At 38.7% G+C, this 17,692-nt stretch overlaps 1 protein-coding gene across 1 annotated transcript; it reads left to right on the top strand.

Annotated features, from left to right (window-relative positions):
* Positions 1-843: 843 nt before the first annotated feature.
* On the top strand, positions 844-16,175 carry LOC104966436 (calretinin-like). The gene is made up of 8 exons (XM_010795622.1): positions 844-855; positions 12,086-12,142; positions 12,914-12,991; positions 13,367-13,422; positions 13,530-13,569; positions 14,390-14,443; positions 15,435-15,506; positions 15,670-16,175. Exons 1-8 carry the CDS (start codon positions 844-846, stop codon positions 15,787-15,789), a joined length of 489 nt encoding a protein of 162 aa, XP_010793924.1. The 3' UTR covers positions 15,790-16,175.
* Positions 16,176-17,692: the final 1,517 nt, after the last annotated feature.

Here is a 17,692-nt window from a genome sequence, read left to right as displayed (position 1 = left end):
GGACAGGACGACATCTCCAAACCGAACCTCATGCTTCTTCACTACAAAATATTCATCCAGTATCAGATATCTTAAGTGATAACTTACCAAAGGCCTTATATCTGATGTGAGGCCACTGAGACAACAAATGCCTAAAACTGCATAATTAGGCGCTCAGAGGGACAATAATACCAAATGTGCATAGTGTTGGTAGGGATGAATATCACAATGTGATATTATTTGTGTGGAAGTGTGCATTTAGATTAGATTAGGTTTCCTGGATTGGAATGCCAGGGACATTTTCTCTGGCGTTAATACGGTTGAGCAGAAGTCAGAGTGGGAGTGTAGGATTTGTGTAAATTAGAGTGACAGTGTGCCTCATTGCGGTAATCAGCCATTTTTATCAGCTGCACAACGTGGACTGAGTAACCATAGGCTGATCACCAGAGAGTTGCCAAAGGCTGGAAACAGATAACGCAGAGTCCAATTTTCAGTCTATTTGGCAGATGCGTTGTGATTATTTCCATGCAGATAAACACCTCACAATGAGAAAAACTGCATCATCATTTACTGCATGCCATTTTTACAGGCAACACATATGTAGAAAATCTGTGAGTAAACACTGCCATCACACTGAGGCAGGCGTTAAGCTCGGTAGATAGCTTTTAATGATAAAATTGTATTTTTAAGTTGTTGCGCTGTATAGGAGAATGGCTCCCTCTGTATGCATGCAGGACAATATGTTCTCCCTCCCGGGGAACAATTAAGATACTGGACCTCCCGAGAGAAGACTCTCAAAAACAACCACACGACAACTAATAATGTCACCGGAGACAAGAAGTGATTTGTCCTCATGATGCAACCATGAGCGCTGCAGTAAGGCTGTGAGATAATAACTATGGATCCATGACAAAAATGCATAGTCAGAAAATTATTTAAAGTCGGTCAGATAACATACAGGTTGAGAGCAAAACATTTGTGGTTTTCGACCAGATCTTTAACAGTAGTTCTAACAGTTCAGAATTAAGCTAAGTGTAAAGCCCCTCCCCATCTCTTATTAAATACGAGGCCAAAGAAACTAGCTGGTTAGTTTAGCATAAAGACTTGGGGAAACTGCTAGAATTTTGAAAAGCGTTTAAACACAATTCCCAAAAATGTTGAAATAATCCTTACAAAACTTTGAAAGACACAAATTACATCATGTTAAAATAAAAATATATACCGCACTCACTCGCTCTTCACCGCAGCAAACATTGAGGGTAACTAATTAATATTTAAACCGACATTTAAGGGGCAAAATACAAAGCAAGACAAAAGCTCAAACAAAACAGGATAAGGCAAAATAAGAAAAACTAGAATCACAAAACGAAATGCAAAACAAGAATACACAAAACAGCGGCAGGTGAAAAAAATGTATAATGTAGGTTCAAAATGGCTCACCATGCGGCATACAAACAATGTGTTCTGGCCCTACTCACTACAAGAGTGAGGTTTTGACAAACTACTGGTGTGCAGGACACTGGGAAGCAGTAAGTCATAGCATAATCTGAGGAAACCAAGTTATCCATGTATTAAACGAGACTGCCTGTACCACCGACCATGACACAAAGAGTCAAAGGTAAGTACAAAGGCCAAACGGTGCGTTTTATAAGCAGCCTAATTAGGGGAGTGGTTGGGAGGAGTCAGGCCTTGAGCTGCATTCAAGAGCACTGCACTCGTTTTGAGAGCATTACCCACTACATAGGTGGGTAGGCAGGTAGGTAGATACATAAGTAAATAATTAATGAGGCAAGTAAGTCAGTAAGGATGAAAATTATTTATATAGCGTTTTTTACAGACATAAGTCACATACATGCATGACAAGGGCATTTACACCTACAGAAGAAAGATATACATTTTTTTAATTGTAACATTTGAAACATAACACACTGTTGGAAAATACAATTAATAAATACAAAATTCAGACATGATGCACATATCCAACCCCTAAGCCTGACCAAACAGGTGTGTCTTTAGTTGCTTATCAGAGTCCACAGAATCAGCGTGGGATGCAGGCAGAACATACCATAGTTTTGGTGCTCCAGCCTCTAAACCTCAATCATACGGCGTCTTCAGGCCAGTGTGCAGGACAATAAATCGAATGTGTTTGATCTAAGAGGGCGAGCTGATGAGTAAGGGTGAAGAGGTTCGGCCACATGTGGAGGAGTCTGTAGATCTCGGGACAAACAGACGTCTTTGGTCCGGGGATATCTGACAGTGTGTGTTATTTAAGATCTGCCAGGGTGTCATAAAGCAAATACGCAGTAAAGTCTCATAACCACCTGCCCCTCTGACCTGCACCCACCACCCTTCATCATCAGTGTTTTCTGGTTAGAGAAGAATGAACCTGTGCAGCCCAACATGGATCACACACACAGAGGGAAAGCACAGGAGCTCAGCGCTGTGATAATTCACAGTGTGTTGACAGGCCTCCATAAACAAATGCACTGAAGCGCAACCAGCCCTCCCACGTGCACACATAGGAGTGCAGTATACATACCTGAGCAGACATACCCTCAGATGGGTGTGTAGTGTTGATGTGTGTGTATGTGAACATATTAAATGCCAACAAGTTGTCCCTTAGGCCTAATTTGTGCCCTCTGCCCCACCTCTGTCTAGGCAATCCCTTTTATAAAGTCAATTCAATCCAGCGAAGGGGACAGAGGTCTATCGATGTGCCTCCAGGCAAAGGGAGAGAGGCTCCCATGTATAGTAAACAACGCTGGCGAAGAGCTTTAACCATTAGCCATTGATTGCTAAAACACACTGTGGGAAGAAAGCATAAACCAGCCTCTGCTAGTGTTGAACTAATTATTCAAATTAATCTAAAAACCATTACGGGGCCATATGGGACATAATCTAGCTGTCACACAGTAGGAAAACATGCGTGACCCAACACATAGTCCGCAGATTCACATTCTGTTTTATTGGCAGCTGCACATTTAAAGCTGTGGCTCTATCGGGTTTTTATTTTTGAACATAATATGACACAGTGAGATCAAAGGGCAAGCTGTTGGCTCTGAATGGAGGCCAGGCGGGTTTTAGCAACACCAGATTACCATTTCTGATTTTACAAATAAATATGTCTACTCACACGCACTGTCAGCAGAATGTTGATCTGTGGTGTCTCAGATCTCAAATGACTCTTTGCTTCTTTGTGAAACCATCCATACCTTCATTTATATGTTTAATATTCACAAGAACACGTGTCAGATCCGGTCCTCTGCCAAGCTTCTTGTTTAAAGTTTCAAAGTTATTTCCTATTCTATTTTAGTCTCTCTTTTCACTTCCTGTTCTCATGTGTTTCTCACCTTTGTGAATACCTTGTCTGATTGTACCTGCACCTCATTATCCTTCGTCTCTTGTGACTTTATTCTGTGTGCTCCCGTCTGTCTTCGCTGCTTCAGCGTTCCAGACACAGTAAGCCAAGTTATTTAACCATCCTGTTTTGTCTTAGACTATAATCCTGCTCCTGAAACATTTGCTTGATTTTTCCGACAGTCACCTGTGTACCAAACTTTGTTTTTGTGAGTAAAAACTTGTATACTTCTTTTTTGAATCCTCGTCCTGCTGGTTGCCAGTGCTGCATGATAATGTGTTTACAAATGTGTGAATTAACTCTATCATAGTAGCAAAAGACAAAGTAATGCATTTATTTATTTTCAATTTGAAATATCTTTCCAATGTCCTATCCAATAACTCAAAACAAATCAACCTCAAATGAAATCAGTTTGAGTCATGTGTTACCGTTGTCTCACGGATATCATTTATTTTCAACAGTATGTTCACCTTTCAATACAAGATGCAGGGCTCCAGATCACTCAGAGCCTTCATTACTGGACCTATGATTGTTAAATGATCCATCATCAAGACCTCATGTTGTAGTTGGCTGCAGTTGATGTACGGTAAATGGTAAGTCTCTAATGTCGCCATTGAGTGTGTCTGTGAGTGTTTCACAATTGATTTAGTGGTGGTTATTTATTGAATATGTGGTATGGTATTTCTTAGTGAAATAATTTTAATTTGTGTGGTATTGAGATTTAAAGTTAGAACTTAAAGGAGACAAATGTTTCAGTCCATACTCATATTTTGCTGTCTGTCCAAAGATACCTCGAATCAATCAATTAAGAGACTTTCTCTTTAAGCCCCCCTCCTGAAAAAAAACGGTTAGTTCTTATTGGTCAGTGTTTCTGGCTCTTTCACATATGCTTTCTGGGCGTCTCTGCACCATCATTGCAGCCGGGCGGCAACAGCACTGTAGTGGCACTTTATTTTCTTTTTATGGCTTGCTGTGAAGGCACAAATTCTGAATACCAGCTGTGTACTTCTCTCTGTATATTGAGCGTTTTGTTACTAACACTTTATATTTAAAAATAGATAACAATATTTTCTTCTTTCAATATGGGACCTTTAAATGTGAGCAAAAGTCTCTCAATTATTGTATTTTAGATTAACATTGACAAGAACAATGGAAGGTTTAAACACATGTATGTTTTACATTTACAAATGTATAAAACCATTAGCTTTGCAACTTGTCACTTATAATGTAAGCAACTGTTTGCATGAGTTAAATGATTTGTACTGATGTAGTGGCATTGTTGAATAAATGTGCTAATTTGGGCCATTTAGGTCCAAAACATACTATATGGAAATATAAATGCATAGAAACAAGACATGAAATTCATGAAAAAGTTAAAATATCCAATAAAAAAACTATAGTCCTCATTTACATTTAGTGTTCATACCTTTTTTTTTTTAGCTCAAGGCTGCTCCATAAATAGGACAAGGTTTTGTTTCATGACCTGCATTCGTGCTGGATCCTCTGCGCACAGAGGATTGTCTGAAGAGAAGCAGGAGCACCAGAGAAGAGAATTAAACTGATTAGCATTTTAAGAAGACCAACCCAAAGACCATTCTGCTTTGACAATAAATCTTAGACCATCCAACATGATTTACATAGTCAATCCATAAAACCAGCCATTAGAACAGGAACTAAAGTGCAATATTTCCAAGAAACTACAACGATTGACACTCCAATTCTGGCCGGGTGTCAGAGGTTCATTGGTTGTTGTTGTTTATGAGTGGAAAACACCTGTCACAATGAAAGATTTGTGACCCCAAATCGCTGTTTTCTCCTTAGACGAGTTTTTAATTTGCCCCTACAGACTCCTAAGCTGTATCTACAACCTCACACACTCAAACCAAACACTGTACTCCAAATGAAAGTTGGATTTATTCATTCCCCCATCCAACAGATTTTCTTACTGCATATTCTCTTTCAGTAAGGTCTCGAGGATTGTTATAAGAATATACATATTTATCACTTCAAACAATATCAGCAGGAGTCGGGTTTATAAGCAGTGTTTTTATCTTATTTGATTTGAAGGCAACCCCATAAACGTCTGGTTGAATTACAACTTCACACTTTTCTATGTATGGTTCTTTATTTCATTCATATATTCTCCTCCAATACTGCTGAGCTTAATCACAACCCGTCTGCAGACCTCGGAAGGCTTTTCTTTGGGCAGTGCATTTTTAAAAGCCTCCTCAGACATGAAAGTAGTTTCACCAGCAACTCTAGGGCTGTTAACACAAATACAATGTTTATTCATGTGTGTTCATATCCCTGTTTATGATGTCAAAGTATTGTTTGTGTATGTTGGGCCAGATGTGATGTGCCCCATATCTATTTTTCCAATTCAGAGAGTAATTTGTCTTCGCTCAGTTTTTAAATGATCCTTCTTTCGTCTGTGAGAGGGACAAAGTGGGTTTGTTTTCAGACAACAGCTGCAGGAGGAAAGAGAGCAACTCCTTTGCATCGCTGCAGCGTCGCTGTGACAGAGAGCAGATGTTCCCTGTGATGTTTAGTGGTGTGTCTATTTCTACTCCCATACTCGTCTAGTTTGAGCTGAAACATTACTGTCATCCCCAACATTCATCCTGCATATAAAGACGCACTCCAGTGTCGTAGAATCAGTCCTTAACAGCTCTATAGGTACTTCACTTTTTACCGTCATTTTCTGTTATGATACTATGATCAAAATAACTACAGAAAATATGCATAAACTGGGTCATTGTATGTGTTCAAAATTGCATACTGCACTATGATCAGCATTGACTGCTTCCTGCATACTAGATTAATGATGAAGTATGTCATTACCAGAAGACCGTTCACACTGAAGTGAACTCAAGCAATACGTCTTCCTTGCATCTCATAACAATCACTACCCGTCCAAGCTAACGTTGAATGATCAGTTTATCACGTGTACAAGGCCGGACTACAGTCTATCGAGCAACGGCCCATTGGCCCTCTTTGGCTCAGCTGTTTTATTTTTGCTGTTGTGACCGATTAAAACAAGTAGCCCATAATAGCTCAAGTTAGACCAAATGTAATCACTCTATAATCCAGACTGGATATCTTTTTATTTGGTATTCCCAAGAGGTATTGTCCCTCAAGTATGAATAACGTATTTTTAAATTAAATTGACTGAATTGGATTCAATCAGCTATGTTCCCCTAAAGAAAGGCAATAAATACATTTAAAGGGGGCCCAAAGAGGCTCATTGTCAGGTTTCATATTTGAATTTTCTGCCTCTTCTGTGACATGTCTCCATGCTTTACATTTTCCAAAAGCTCTTTATTTTTCTCATACTGCCTGTGCTGCAACAACTCTTTTCACCCTCTGTCTGAAACCAGAGCCCAGTCTGCGCTGATTGGTTTGCTGACCGGCTCTGTTGTGATTGGTCAACCACTTAGAGATGTCCCTCCCCTTAGCCTATCACGTACAATGTGTTGGAGCGCTATCCAATAGAAGCGCAACAGTTACATAGTGAAGTAAACAATTTACAGGAATGCAAAACTGTGTAACACACTACAAGAAAGAGAACCCCCAAAAAGCATGATAGGCCCACTTTATTATTTGTATTTTAATTCACAATATAGAATGTGTTTTTTTGTACAATGCATACATTACATGTCACAAATTAGACACTTTTATCCAAAACGACTTACATTGCCGTGCTCCCCTGATCTGAAGATCAGCGCACTAATCTACTGTGCCACATTCTATATATGTGAATCATGCATCAGTCATTTGACATTATTAGCTTTACCATGGTTAATTATTTTTATCCATATGCCTTGCTGTCCACCATCTGAAGAGACGCAATGCATTACGGGCTGTTGAGTCAAATGATTGCTAATTGAGTACACAGGCTGACTTTTCATGCATACATACGTATATCCACTTACTGGGCAGTTGTGATGCATGAGATTGAATTTGACATCTCACCGAGTGTCAGCAGCAGGCTACATTAGTGTGCGGTTTTTGATCAGTGGTACAAGAGTTTACAGCAAGTTATAGGTATAATGTTCAGACCAGGAAATAGGAAGAGAAGTCCCTTTGACTCTCTTCTTCTCTGTACTGCAGAGCGGACACAGCATCTGGCGCAGCATCTGTAACAGTGTCAACAACTGACCAGATAACATGAAGGGACATGTAATTACTGAAGTGATAACTGCTTTATCAAACAGACAGATGTGACCTACAGAGAGTCTCTGCTAAATGCAGCATTTTAAGTATTCATCACTTAGCAAACAAGAGAAGCCAATGTAAATGTTCTTCAAACTTGCATTTTCTATATCCAGCAAACATTTGTTGCGAAAATAAGTAGATTATATAGAAGTCTATGAAAAAATGAACCTACTTCTCACTTGATTTATTAACTCACTACTAAACATTTTACTAATGAGTTTATGGTCCTATCCACTAGTTTTAAGTCCTTTTTCAATACATCATGATGCTCATTTTGTAAATTATTGACACATTTAAAGAAAAAATACGATAAAGCAGAATGATTTAGGACAGGCTAACATCTAAGTTAGAGCTTTTAACCACGGTTGACCGTTTTCTGTGTAGTCTGTGTTTCCGTCTTGGAGCTGTAACCCATTTACACTGTGTTTTCAGATCACGAAAGTTAAACGTAACATTTTGTGTGGCTAAATCAGTTTTAGCTCCCCCCTTCTTGTGTGGCCGAACTGAGGCTTCAAAACCATAGCACACAAAGTAATGGACGACTTCACTGGGCCTCTGTCTATTGTTTAATGAACTTTGACTAAAGTGATTTTGGCAAGTGGTTTCCGTCTTCTCCTGTAACTCCCAGGAAGAAAGTGTTTTTCCAACTATTCCTTTAACGTTGACACATGTCCCGATGCTGCTTTTTTTACTTGAGGTCTGAAACAAAAAACGTTCAGGTATAAGGAATAAATGAATGAATAGTCATTACAGGCAGACCATGCAAAGCTGCACTGAACAACTTGGAAATCCAATTCTTAGGATTATTGTCTCCTGACAGGATCAAGAAAACAATGAATAAAACATGGAGTCATTTAGTTAGGCTTATGACGTTTTGAGAAATGTAAATACTTTCTTTACTGTAGCCTACCTTTTTTCTCTCTCACAGATTATGGTTGCAGGAAAAAAGCGAGACTAACAAGCAAGACAGCGTCTCTTGAAATGTGATCACAGAGACGACAGACTGAATGAGACGAATCCCTCTGATGAACACAACCCGCTCCGTGGGGAACAAAACTCTCCTCCTCACAAGCTTCCTGTCCTGCTGCAGCGTTTTTGTTACATAACGACAGTTTCACTTCACCTGGTCCGTCAGTTTCTTCTCTCTGCAGGAGGCAAAGAAAAGTGGCAAGTCTTCATTCAGCAGCAATGCGAAAACAAAACAGAAACAGAATAAGAAGATAACATTTATATCAAAATGTGTACATTTATATCAGCCATAAATGTAAGATTTTGATGCATTTTGTCACATATATACTGACATTTATCTTATTTTTCTATTTCTTACCGACACTTTACTCACATTAACGCATTTATTCCCTCACATTTATACACACATTTGTACTGACATCAAACACATTCATACATACAATCATTTTAAAATCAAACAAACATTTATGCTGACATTATAGACACTTAAACATAATGTTTTTACTGCGTTGTAAACATTTTGAGACATGGATATATTAAACATTCATAGTAACATTTATACTAACAATTTACACAATTGTACATATTTATACATTATAACCAGCTCCATCATCACACAGCAGATTTTAAGCCAACACGTTGCTCACTAATTTAGACTTGCTTTTATTATTGATTTTAATGTTGTTTGATTATGTTTTTTATGTTTTTTCATAATACTGTATGAACTGTTTTCTAATTATACATTATTATTCCTGCTTTGACAAATAAAGATAATATTCTGTAAGTGTTTGTCCTATGTACACAACTTGCCTGAAGGGTCATTTTTGTCAACATGGATCTGATTCATTGTTGACTCTTCGTCACCGTGTTAAAATCTGAACAGCTTTAATAGGTCCATACTGTATTGCTGCCTAAAGTGTGAAGGGATACCGACTGACCTACTAACACTTCATCACTACACATATCGGTGTGGTTGTTCTGAGTTCATCAGGACACAGTTCACAAGTTCACCATGTGATTACTTCATCCACTCAGATTGGGCTGTAGTCACACAGCAGAATATTGCACCGAGGACAGATTACATTCCCGGGACACAGTACAACCCAATCTCTCAACTCAACCACACACACTAACTCTCTGACACACACACACCCTCCTTTTTACCAAACGCTGACTCACTGTACACAATACTTATTTGCCTTCTCTATGTTAAGCTTAGCGAACGATTACATTATTGATTTGTGTTTGGGTTGAATGGACGGGTTATGCCTCTGGAGTCAGACAAGGAACAGAGATTAGACGGATCATAATTTATGATTTTCTCTGATCTGGTTCATGACCGTAATCCACAAAATCACAGCATCAGAAACTCCGGAGGTATTAAACCTTCAGATGAAAAGGGGTATTTTAAAGGGGTTGACCCTAAACCAAGGTATGTTAGGACTGAACATGGGACATGACACAGATTAGAGTCATCTTTTTTTAACCTTGCTTCTACGCTGAGTTAGCATTGCATGTTAAACCAAGCTGTATAAACTAAAACAAAACACGAGGCAGAACTATGGCTGTGAAAAAAGGCAAAAGCCAAAGTGAAAAGTGTTCGAGAACTGTTAATATCGACTAATGGCATTAATATTTGCATTGATTTGTCTGGCTCACAAACTTAATTTCTATTGATTGAAGTTTAACCTGAGGATATTGGGCTACATAAGGAATTATCTCGTGTCTATACAAGTAGATTGTATTATTTATTTATTTTTTTCAGTTTACGAGTTGCTGGACAGTTTTTTTGTTAGAGCACTGAAACAGATATCAGATACTATACCTCTGAAGTAAAACTAGTGCAAATCTATGATGCCCTTAGAAATATGATGTTCTGTTGTGAAACTTCGGGGATGAGAAGAATAAAGACCTTTTTAACATAAAGTCAGGTCACAATAGAGTCACTAAATAGGATAAATGAACCTGAAAATGACCATAATAGGGCCCTTTAAAGCCCCTATCACACTGTCCCGAAATTGACACCCGATGGACACACGAATATGGAATTGTGAATTTCGCACGAAGATGGCCCCGAACCATACACGAAGGCAACATTTACATTACATTTAAGACATACAACTGCAACGAAAGTAACACAAACAATTATGTTAAAATATTATGATACTGTACTGATATTTTCCGACTTTGTTCTTTACTCTCTCCGTCTTTATATGTAGAAGATATTAAGTTTTCTCCGTAATGTTGTTTCCATAGCAACAACAACTTCCTTTGTTCAAAATAATATATTATATCCTTTTTAGTTTCAGAGAACACAAATTGGGTTATTTACATAATATGTTTACATGATTTTGTTGTGCAATAAAACAACCAGATGGACACACGATAAAGGAAATGTTCAAATTTGGCTCTGATCGTAGCAACATCGGGCCATTCGTGAGGGCATCTTAAGCCATCTTTGGCATGCCAAAGATTTTGCCACCGCTCCCGAAGTTGCTGCCGGAGCCTGATAAATTCCACCGGCGGTCATACGATGGTTTAAGATGCCCTCACGAATGCCTTACGAAGGGCAAAATGGACACACGAAGTCAACACGAAAATGAACCTTCACAAGGTCCTTCGGCAATGCTTTGTGATGCCAAAGATGTTGCCACCGCTCCCGAAGTTGCTGCCGGAGCCTGATAAATTCCACCGGCGGTCATACGATGGTTTAAGATGCCCTCACGAATGCCTTACGAAGGGCAAAATGGACACACGAAGTCAACACGAAAATGAACCTTCACAAGGTCCTTCGGCGATGCTTTGTGATGCCAAAGATGTTGCCACCGCTCCCGAAGTTGCTGCCGGAGCCTGAGAGACTCCACCGGCTGTCATACAATGGATTAAGATGCCCTCACGAATGGCCCGATGTTGTTACGATCAGAGCCGAATTTGAACATTTCCTTAATCGTGTGTCCATCGGGTGTCAATTTCGGGACAGTGTGACAGNAATAGCTTTTTTACACACACACACACACACACACACACACACACACACACGTGTGTGTGTGTGTGTGTGTGTGTGTGTGTGTGTGTGTGTGTGTGTGTGTGTGTGTGTGTGTGTGTGTGTGTGTGTGTGTGTGTGTGTAAAAAAGCTATTCTCAGACAGGACATACATTATGGATGGAGCACAGCTTTCTGCAGGGGGACAGCAGTGAGTGCTGGAGGGGTTTAGGTATCTATCTTTGATAAGGGCTTTGACAAATTCTATATTTACACAATATCAGATGACACCCCCCTACCTCTGTCACTTTTATTTGATAGTCTCTTTCTCTGTCAATCAGATAATGCCAAGGCACACNNNNGTTTAGGTATCTATCTTTGATAAGGGCTTTGACAAATTCTATATTTACACAATATCAGATGACACCCCCCTACCTCTGTCACTTTTATTTGATAGTCTCTTTCTCTGTCAATCAGATAATATATATAGGGAGAAAATGTGCTTTTTGTTTTCTTTAGTCATTGTGGTAAAGTAACATGTTTTCTGAAAGCTACAGTAACAACATCCCTCCTCTTCTGTAGGCCTGGCGGAGGTATGACACCGACCGAAGTGGATACATTGAGTCCAATGAGCTGAAGGTAAAACACTTTGCCAAACTCTGAAAGAAAGCTAATGTAGAATTAATTGTTAAAATCACTATATCATTATCTTTATTGCCAGATTTGAGGACAACTAAAATATGTATATCCTTGTGGCCAGATACTTGTGATGGGTTTACAGATCTACTTATTCTATTGGTTTTTCTTTGCCACAGTTCATGCTTGCTTGATGGTGTTGTGCATATAGATATTATTTGTGCAATGCTTTCGTGTTTGTTTGATTGATATCAATTTGTATTACTTCAATATGGAAGGACTTTCAGGATTCCCTCTTTTCCCACACTGTTTTTTCTTTTGAATATAGCTAGTATCTTATGTGAACAATTTAGCAAATTACAAGCTAAAGCCACAGCTTAGGACACAGAGGTTTGGAGTTGTGTAATTTCAACACAAAATAGAGCAATGTAAGTACTCCTATGGCATGTGGATATTTATATTTAGTGATTACTGCAAACAAACCAGACCTTGGTGTAGATGAGGATTGGCTTCTGTGCCATGCTAGTAGTATAATTGGTGCTAATGTCTCTACTGATGGAAGTACTCTGAACCTGCTGTTGTGTATTATGCTCCGAATTATCACTTTCATGTGGAAAACAAAACCACACAAAGCTTCAAAAATGAACACTCTGCATGCTTTCACATCCTGACCTCTGCACATAAATGTTAACACCATTTATTTTCACCATAACTGCTGTAAACCAATCATGAAATTAATCGAGTGACTGACTACAAGGGTTTTTCTCTATGCAGGGCTTCCTGTCAGACCTGCTGAAGAAGGCTAACAGAAACTACGATGACAAGAAGCTCAACGAATACACACAGACAATTGTGAGTTTTAATAGGCATCAGCTATTTGTGTCCATTTAACAATGGTTTTATCAGACTGTTCACTCTAGGAACACGCAGCAGCGCTTCACTTAGCAAGATTAAAACCCCACGGACAAAATATTAAAACAATAATAGATACAATAAAAATAGAGATAATATATTTGCAGGATCAAAAATACTATAACACTGTGAAAATGAATACAAATAATATAAGAAACAACAGTGAAAACTTAGAAATTGAGGCTGAAACAGACTATTTATTGTTATTCACAATAGGAATTAGGCATAGGCCATTCAAATGTTTTTGTGTGTTTCTGTCGGTGTCTTAAGACTTCCTGTTTTCTTCCTCTTATTCATGATTTTCTTTCTGTGCAGCTGAGGATGTTTGATCTTAACGGTGATGGTAAGCTCGGCCTTTCTGAGATGGCGAGGTGAGTGTGTCTCCACTTTTTATCTTTCTTTATATTCTTTATGTACGTTGTTCAACCTCTCTAAAGGATGATATTGTTATTAAACCTTCATTGTTGTTTTTCTGCAGGCTCTTGCCAGTCCAGGAGAATTTCCTGCTGAAGTTTGAGGTAAGACATTCTGCGACCCGATAGCGAGGTGGATCGGGTGCACATCACAAAGTTGTAAATACTCATATAACAGCTATTCCTTGGTTTTATTAGACCATTTTCTGCATGTATTTCCCTCTGCTCTTCTCTCCCTCCACTATCAAATAAAGTTATAAAATGTCCTAAAAATATTCTGTAAAAGAAGAAGATTTCGCTCAATTGACACAAAATCACTGACAACAATGGAGATTCAGTAAAACAGATTATTGGATTCACTACAGGGGGATTATTTGTCATCCAAGCACGGAATGGACACAGATGCGTATTTACTTGCGTTAAGTCCTTTAGCATATTACAGTGTAACCTTCCTTAAAAACATGACAGGCTACTGTTATTTGTGACCCCCTTTCTGTTATCGATATAATCAATATTAGAATTAATAAACAACAATATTTTGGATTTTGCATTTTACAGTAAAATAGAAATTGCTCATTTTAGTGTGGGATCAAATAGCAGTAATAGAATTATAATACTTTAAAGTTCAACATTATAAATATACATATATCTCCAACAAGTTTTTGTCATGTATGTTCCCAAACCTACATACGAGCTTGCAAGAGCAGATCAACAAATCCTTTCTGACGGAGGATTAGTCTGATCAAGATTAACTCTAGTCCCAGTTATCACAATCTGCGTGGATTAATATCAATTCTGGATCTGGTGGGGCTTTTACCGCTCTCTAGAAAATACCCTGGAGTTTTCTAACAAATGTATATGCTCTCTCTCTCTCTCTCTCTCTCTCTCTCTCTCTCTCTCTCTCTCTCTCTCCCTCTCTACACAGGGTATCAGGCTCAAAGTTAAGGAATTCGACTCCCTCTTCACCTTCTATGATAAGGTACTATATTTACAATCAATTACCATAAAACAACTGCACTTACATGGCTTTATAAGTCATGTAGGTTTAAAACTGAGTAAAAGGGTATCTTTTCTGGTTTCTAATGATGTCTCAAAAACTATTGGATGGATTGCCAACACGTGGTGCACTCATTGTAATTACTTTGTTGTTTGCCAGAGAATCTTTCTAGCACCACCATCAGATCAAAATGGTAATTTCATCAGGACTTTATCCGGCAAAACTAAAGACATCAGCCTATATAGTACTTTAAATGTTGTGCCAGTTAGCAAATGTTGGCATGCTATTATACTTAACTAAAATGAAAGGTTAACATTATATCTGTTAGCATTTAGCTGCTAGTACAGCTGTAGATCAATTTGCTGTTCCACAATTACTATACTTTAGCACACTGTCTACACTGTTACTTGCGCAGTCAGTACAGTTTGACGGGGTGATATTGTCTCAAAGCGCACACTTACCCAAATTAGCCATGGCTGATGTTAGCTAGGAAACATTCACATTATTGTTGGCACAGCCAAATGATTGCAGACTGCTGAATTACACAATAAACATACTAAGGCCATATTTACGACAACAGTAGCTTAAGTGGTTAAAAACCTACTTTTGTATTGTACAATTTTCACTGAAGAAACCTTTGCAGCATCTTCGGCCACCAGTTTGTGGTCCTCCTTTATCTGCACTCAAGCCATTTTGGCTTCATGCACCACTGAGCAACATTCATATGAATGAAAGCTGGATCCAGCTCTCTTTATACATCAAGGCGTCCTACACTCAACATTTTGACCGTTTTGAATACACCATTCGGGTCCTCATAGTGCACTTAATTTTGCAACACCTTTATGACCTCACTTCTACGCTAAATATAGTACAGAAGAACGTGAATTGAGACATGGTGTTAGTCTTCCTTCTACATAAAATGCTTTTATTTCCTCTGTATAATTCAGACCTCTTGTTTGGTTTCTTTCTCCAGGATGGTAATGGGTATATTGACGAGCAGGAGTTGGATGGTCTGCTGAAGGACCTTTGTGACAAGAACAAAATGGTAATGAATAGTTATCTCATTGATTGATCAGTTCAGGTTACTTTTCTACTTGCCAAATATAGAGTTGAGATGGAGCAGCTGCCCGAGATGCACTGTACTGTATGTCTGTGCCATCCAAAGTACACTCTGTGCCCGCTGATTGTGTTCGCGTTGTTCCCGTCAGGACGTGGACCCTTCAAAAGGACTCGTGGACTACAAGAGGAGCATCATGGCCTTGTCTGATGGAGGGAAGCTGTACCGCACTGAGCTGGAGATCCTCCTCTGCCAGGACTCCCCGCTGTGAGCCCCCCCCCATCGCCTCCTGCTTCCTACCTCCCGATGTAACCTGGTGCATGTGTGACCCTTAACCTCGCTTCACCACTTAGAGTGAAAACAAAAGTGCTCCTGAGAGAACACAGTGTACCGCTGGCCTGCTACCTTAGCTTCATACCCCTCTTCAGTTTTCCTTTTTTTTTAAAAGATGCATTTCCATATTAATATGGCCAATGACTAAAGGAATATTTTCTGTATTTATTTAATTGACTTCCAGTTTTTATTATGCATTTTTTTAATATAATATATATATATATATATATATGTTCTTCTCCCAATGAATTTTCTGTAGCATCGGTTTATTTGTATTTATATTATATAATCTTATTTAATGAGGCTTGCACTGTTCTATCAAATATACTACTGAGAGAATGAATAAATATAACATGACATCTCTTGTCCCAATTATTCATTTGCATTAAATAAACATACCCTCATCTAAACAATGTTAAGTTACACTTCAGCTATCCGAGGGATCATTTCATTAGCGCCACCGCCACGACTGTGAAAGATTTGTTTTTGTTTTTATTCGCTGTGCAAAAGGAAATGATTTCCCCCCACTCCGAAGACGTGTTGTTCTGGTGAAGATTACAGCTCCGGTACAGATGCCCCTGAGGAAGAGTGTCTTCTCCAAAGTGCTCCACCTTCACTTTCTAATCTCCTGGTAACAGAAAGTGTGATGCTCCATTTTTCATACAGGAGAGTCTCTGAGGCCTCTTCGGCACTTTGAGATGAAGCGAGGAGAGTGGGACAAGTTGAGGGTTCAGGAAAAACACAAATATATCAGGAGGATTGTTTCACTTTTTCTACCTTTAAACAAATCGGCCAAGAGACAGTACAACAAAGATTAGCACATTTAAATAATTGAAATATGCATTTCTCTCATACCAGTGTTTGAATTTTAAGCCTCTACAGCTCAACAAGTTTTCTTTTTTATTATGCTGTTGTAGTTTCTTAAAAAATTAAACATTTTCTCTTTATTTGTTAGTAATGATAATAACAGCTTTATTTATATGGCATATTTAAAACGTACTGAAGGAGCAGACAGGATGCAAAGCATTATAAGAGCAGTGAGACAAACTGTAGGAGCCATTTTATGGGTTTTGTTGGTGTCTCAGTTTACTTTATTTATATTTATACTGCAATACTATTTTGGACACTTGGTGGCGGGGGTTAGCTGCACTGGGTGTATAAAAGGGGTCATAGGTGACCGGAGAGGACGAGGACACAGGAGGAAGAGCACACCGATTCCACCAGCCCGGCAGGTACCACAACCTTTGACACAGCATAATTAAACCTTGGTATGTAAAGCTAAATAAACATCATTCTAAACTGCAGCAAAAGACCGGAAATCATCTGTTTGTGTCTGCGTGTGGATCACTCTAAACCAGGGGTGTCAAACTCAAGGCCCGGGGGCCAAATCCAGCCTGCGACCTAATTTGATGTGGCCCGCAAGAGCTTGCAAAGAATATAATATACAATACAATTGGTGTAATTGTTGAATATTTACTTTCAATTATTTGCCCTAGACTTCTGCTTTCAGACGTAGTTATTTAGGAAGATATTACCAGATCTTATAATGATCCAATGCAGGGGCAATGATGTAATATAATACATTATTTAATATATATTATATATTTACATATGTATATTTATATAAATTACAACCGGCCCTTTGAGTGCAACCATAATGCTGATGTGGCCCGGGATGAAATTGAGTTTGACACCCCTGTGTTACATGTTGTGATCATGGATGTTGCCCCTCGTTTATGTGATTGTGATGTGCTATATGTGACATGTACTGTATGTAGTAACGTGTGTTGTTTATTTTTCTCTTTTATCCATCATTTTTGCCTGTATCTACTTGTCTTTCA

This window comes from Notothenia coriiceps, unplaced genomic scaffold (genome assembly GCF_000735185.1).
Source record: "Notothenia coriiceps isolate Sejong01 unplaced genomic scaffold, NC01 NC01_scaffold00037246, whole genome shotgun sequence".
NCBI lineage: Eukaryota > Metazoa > Chordata > Actinopteri > Perciformes > Nototheniidae > Notothenia > Notothenia coriiceps.
The sequence above is the reverse complement of the archived record's forward strand: the minus strand, read 5'-3'. Positions and strand labels throughout refer to the sequence as shown.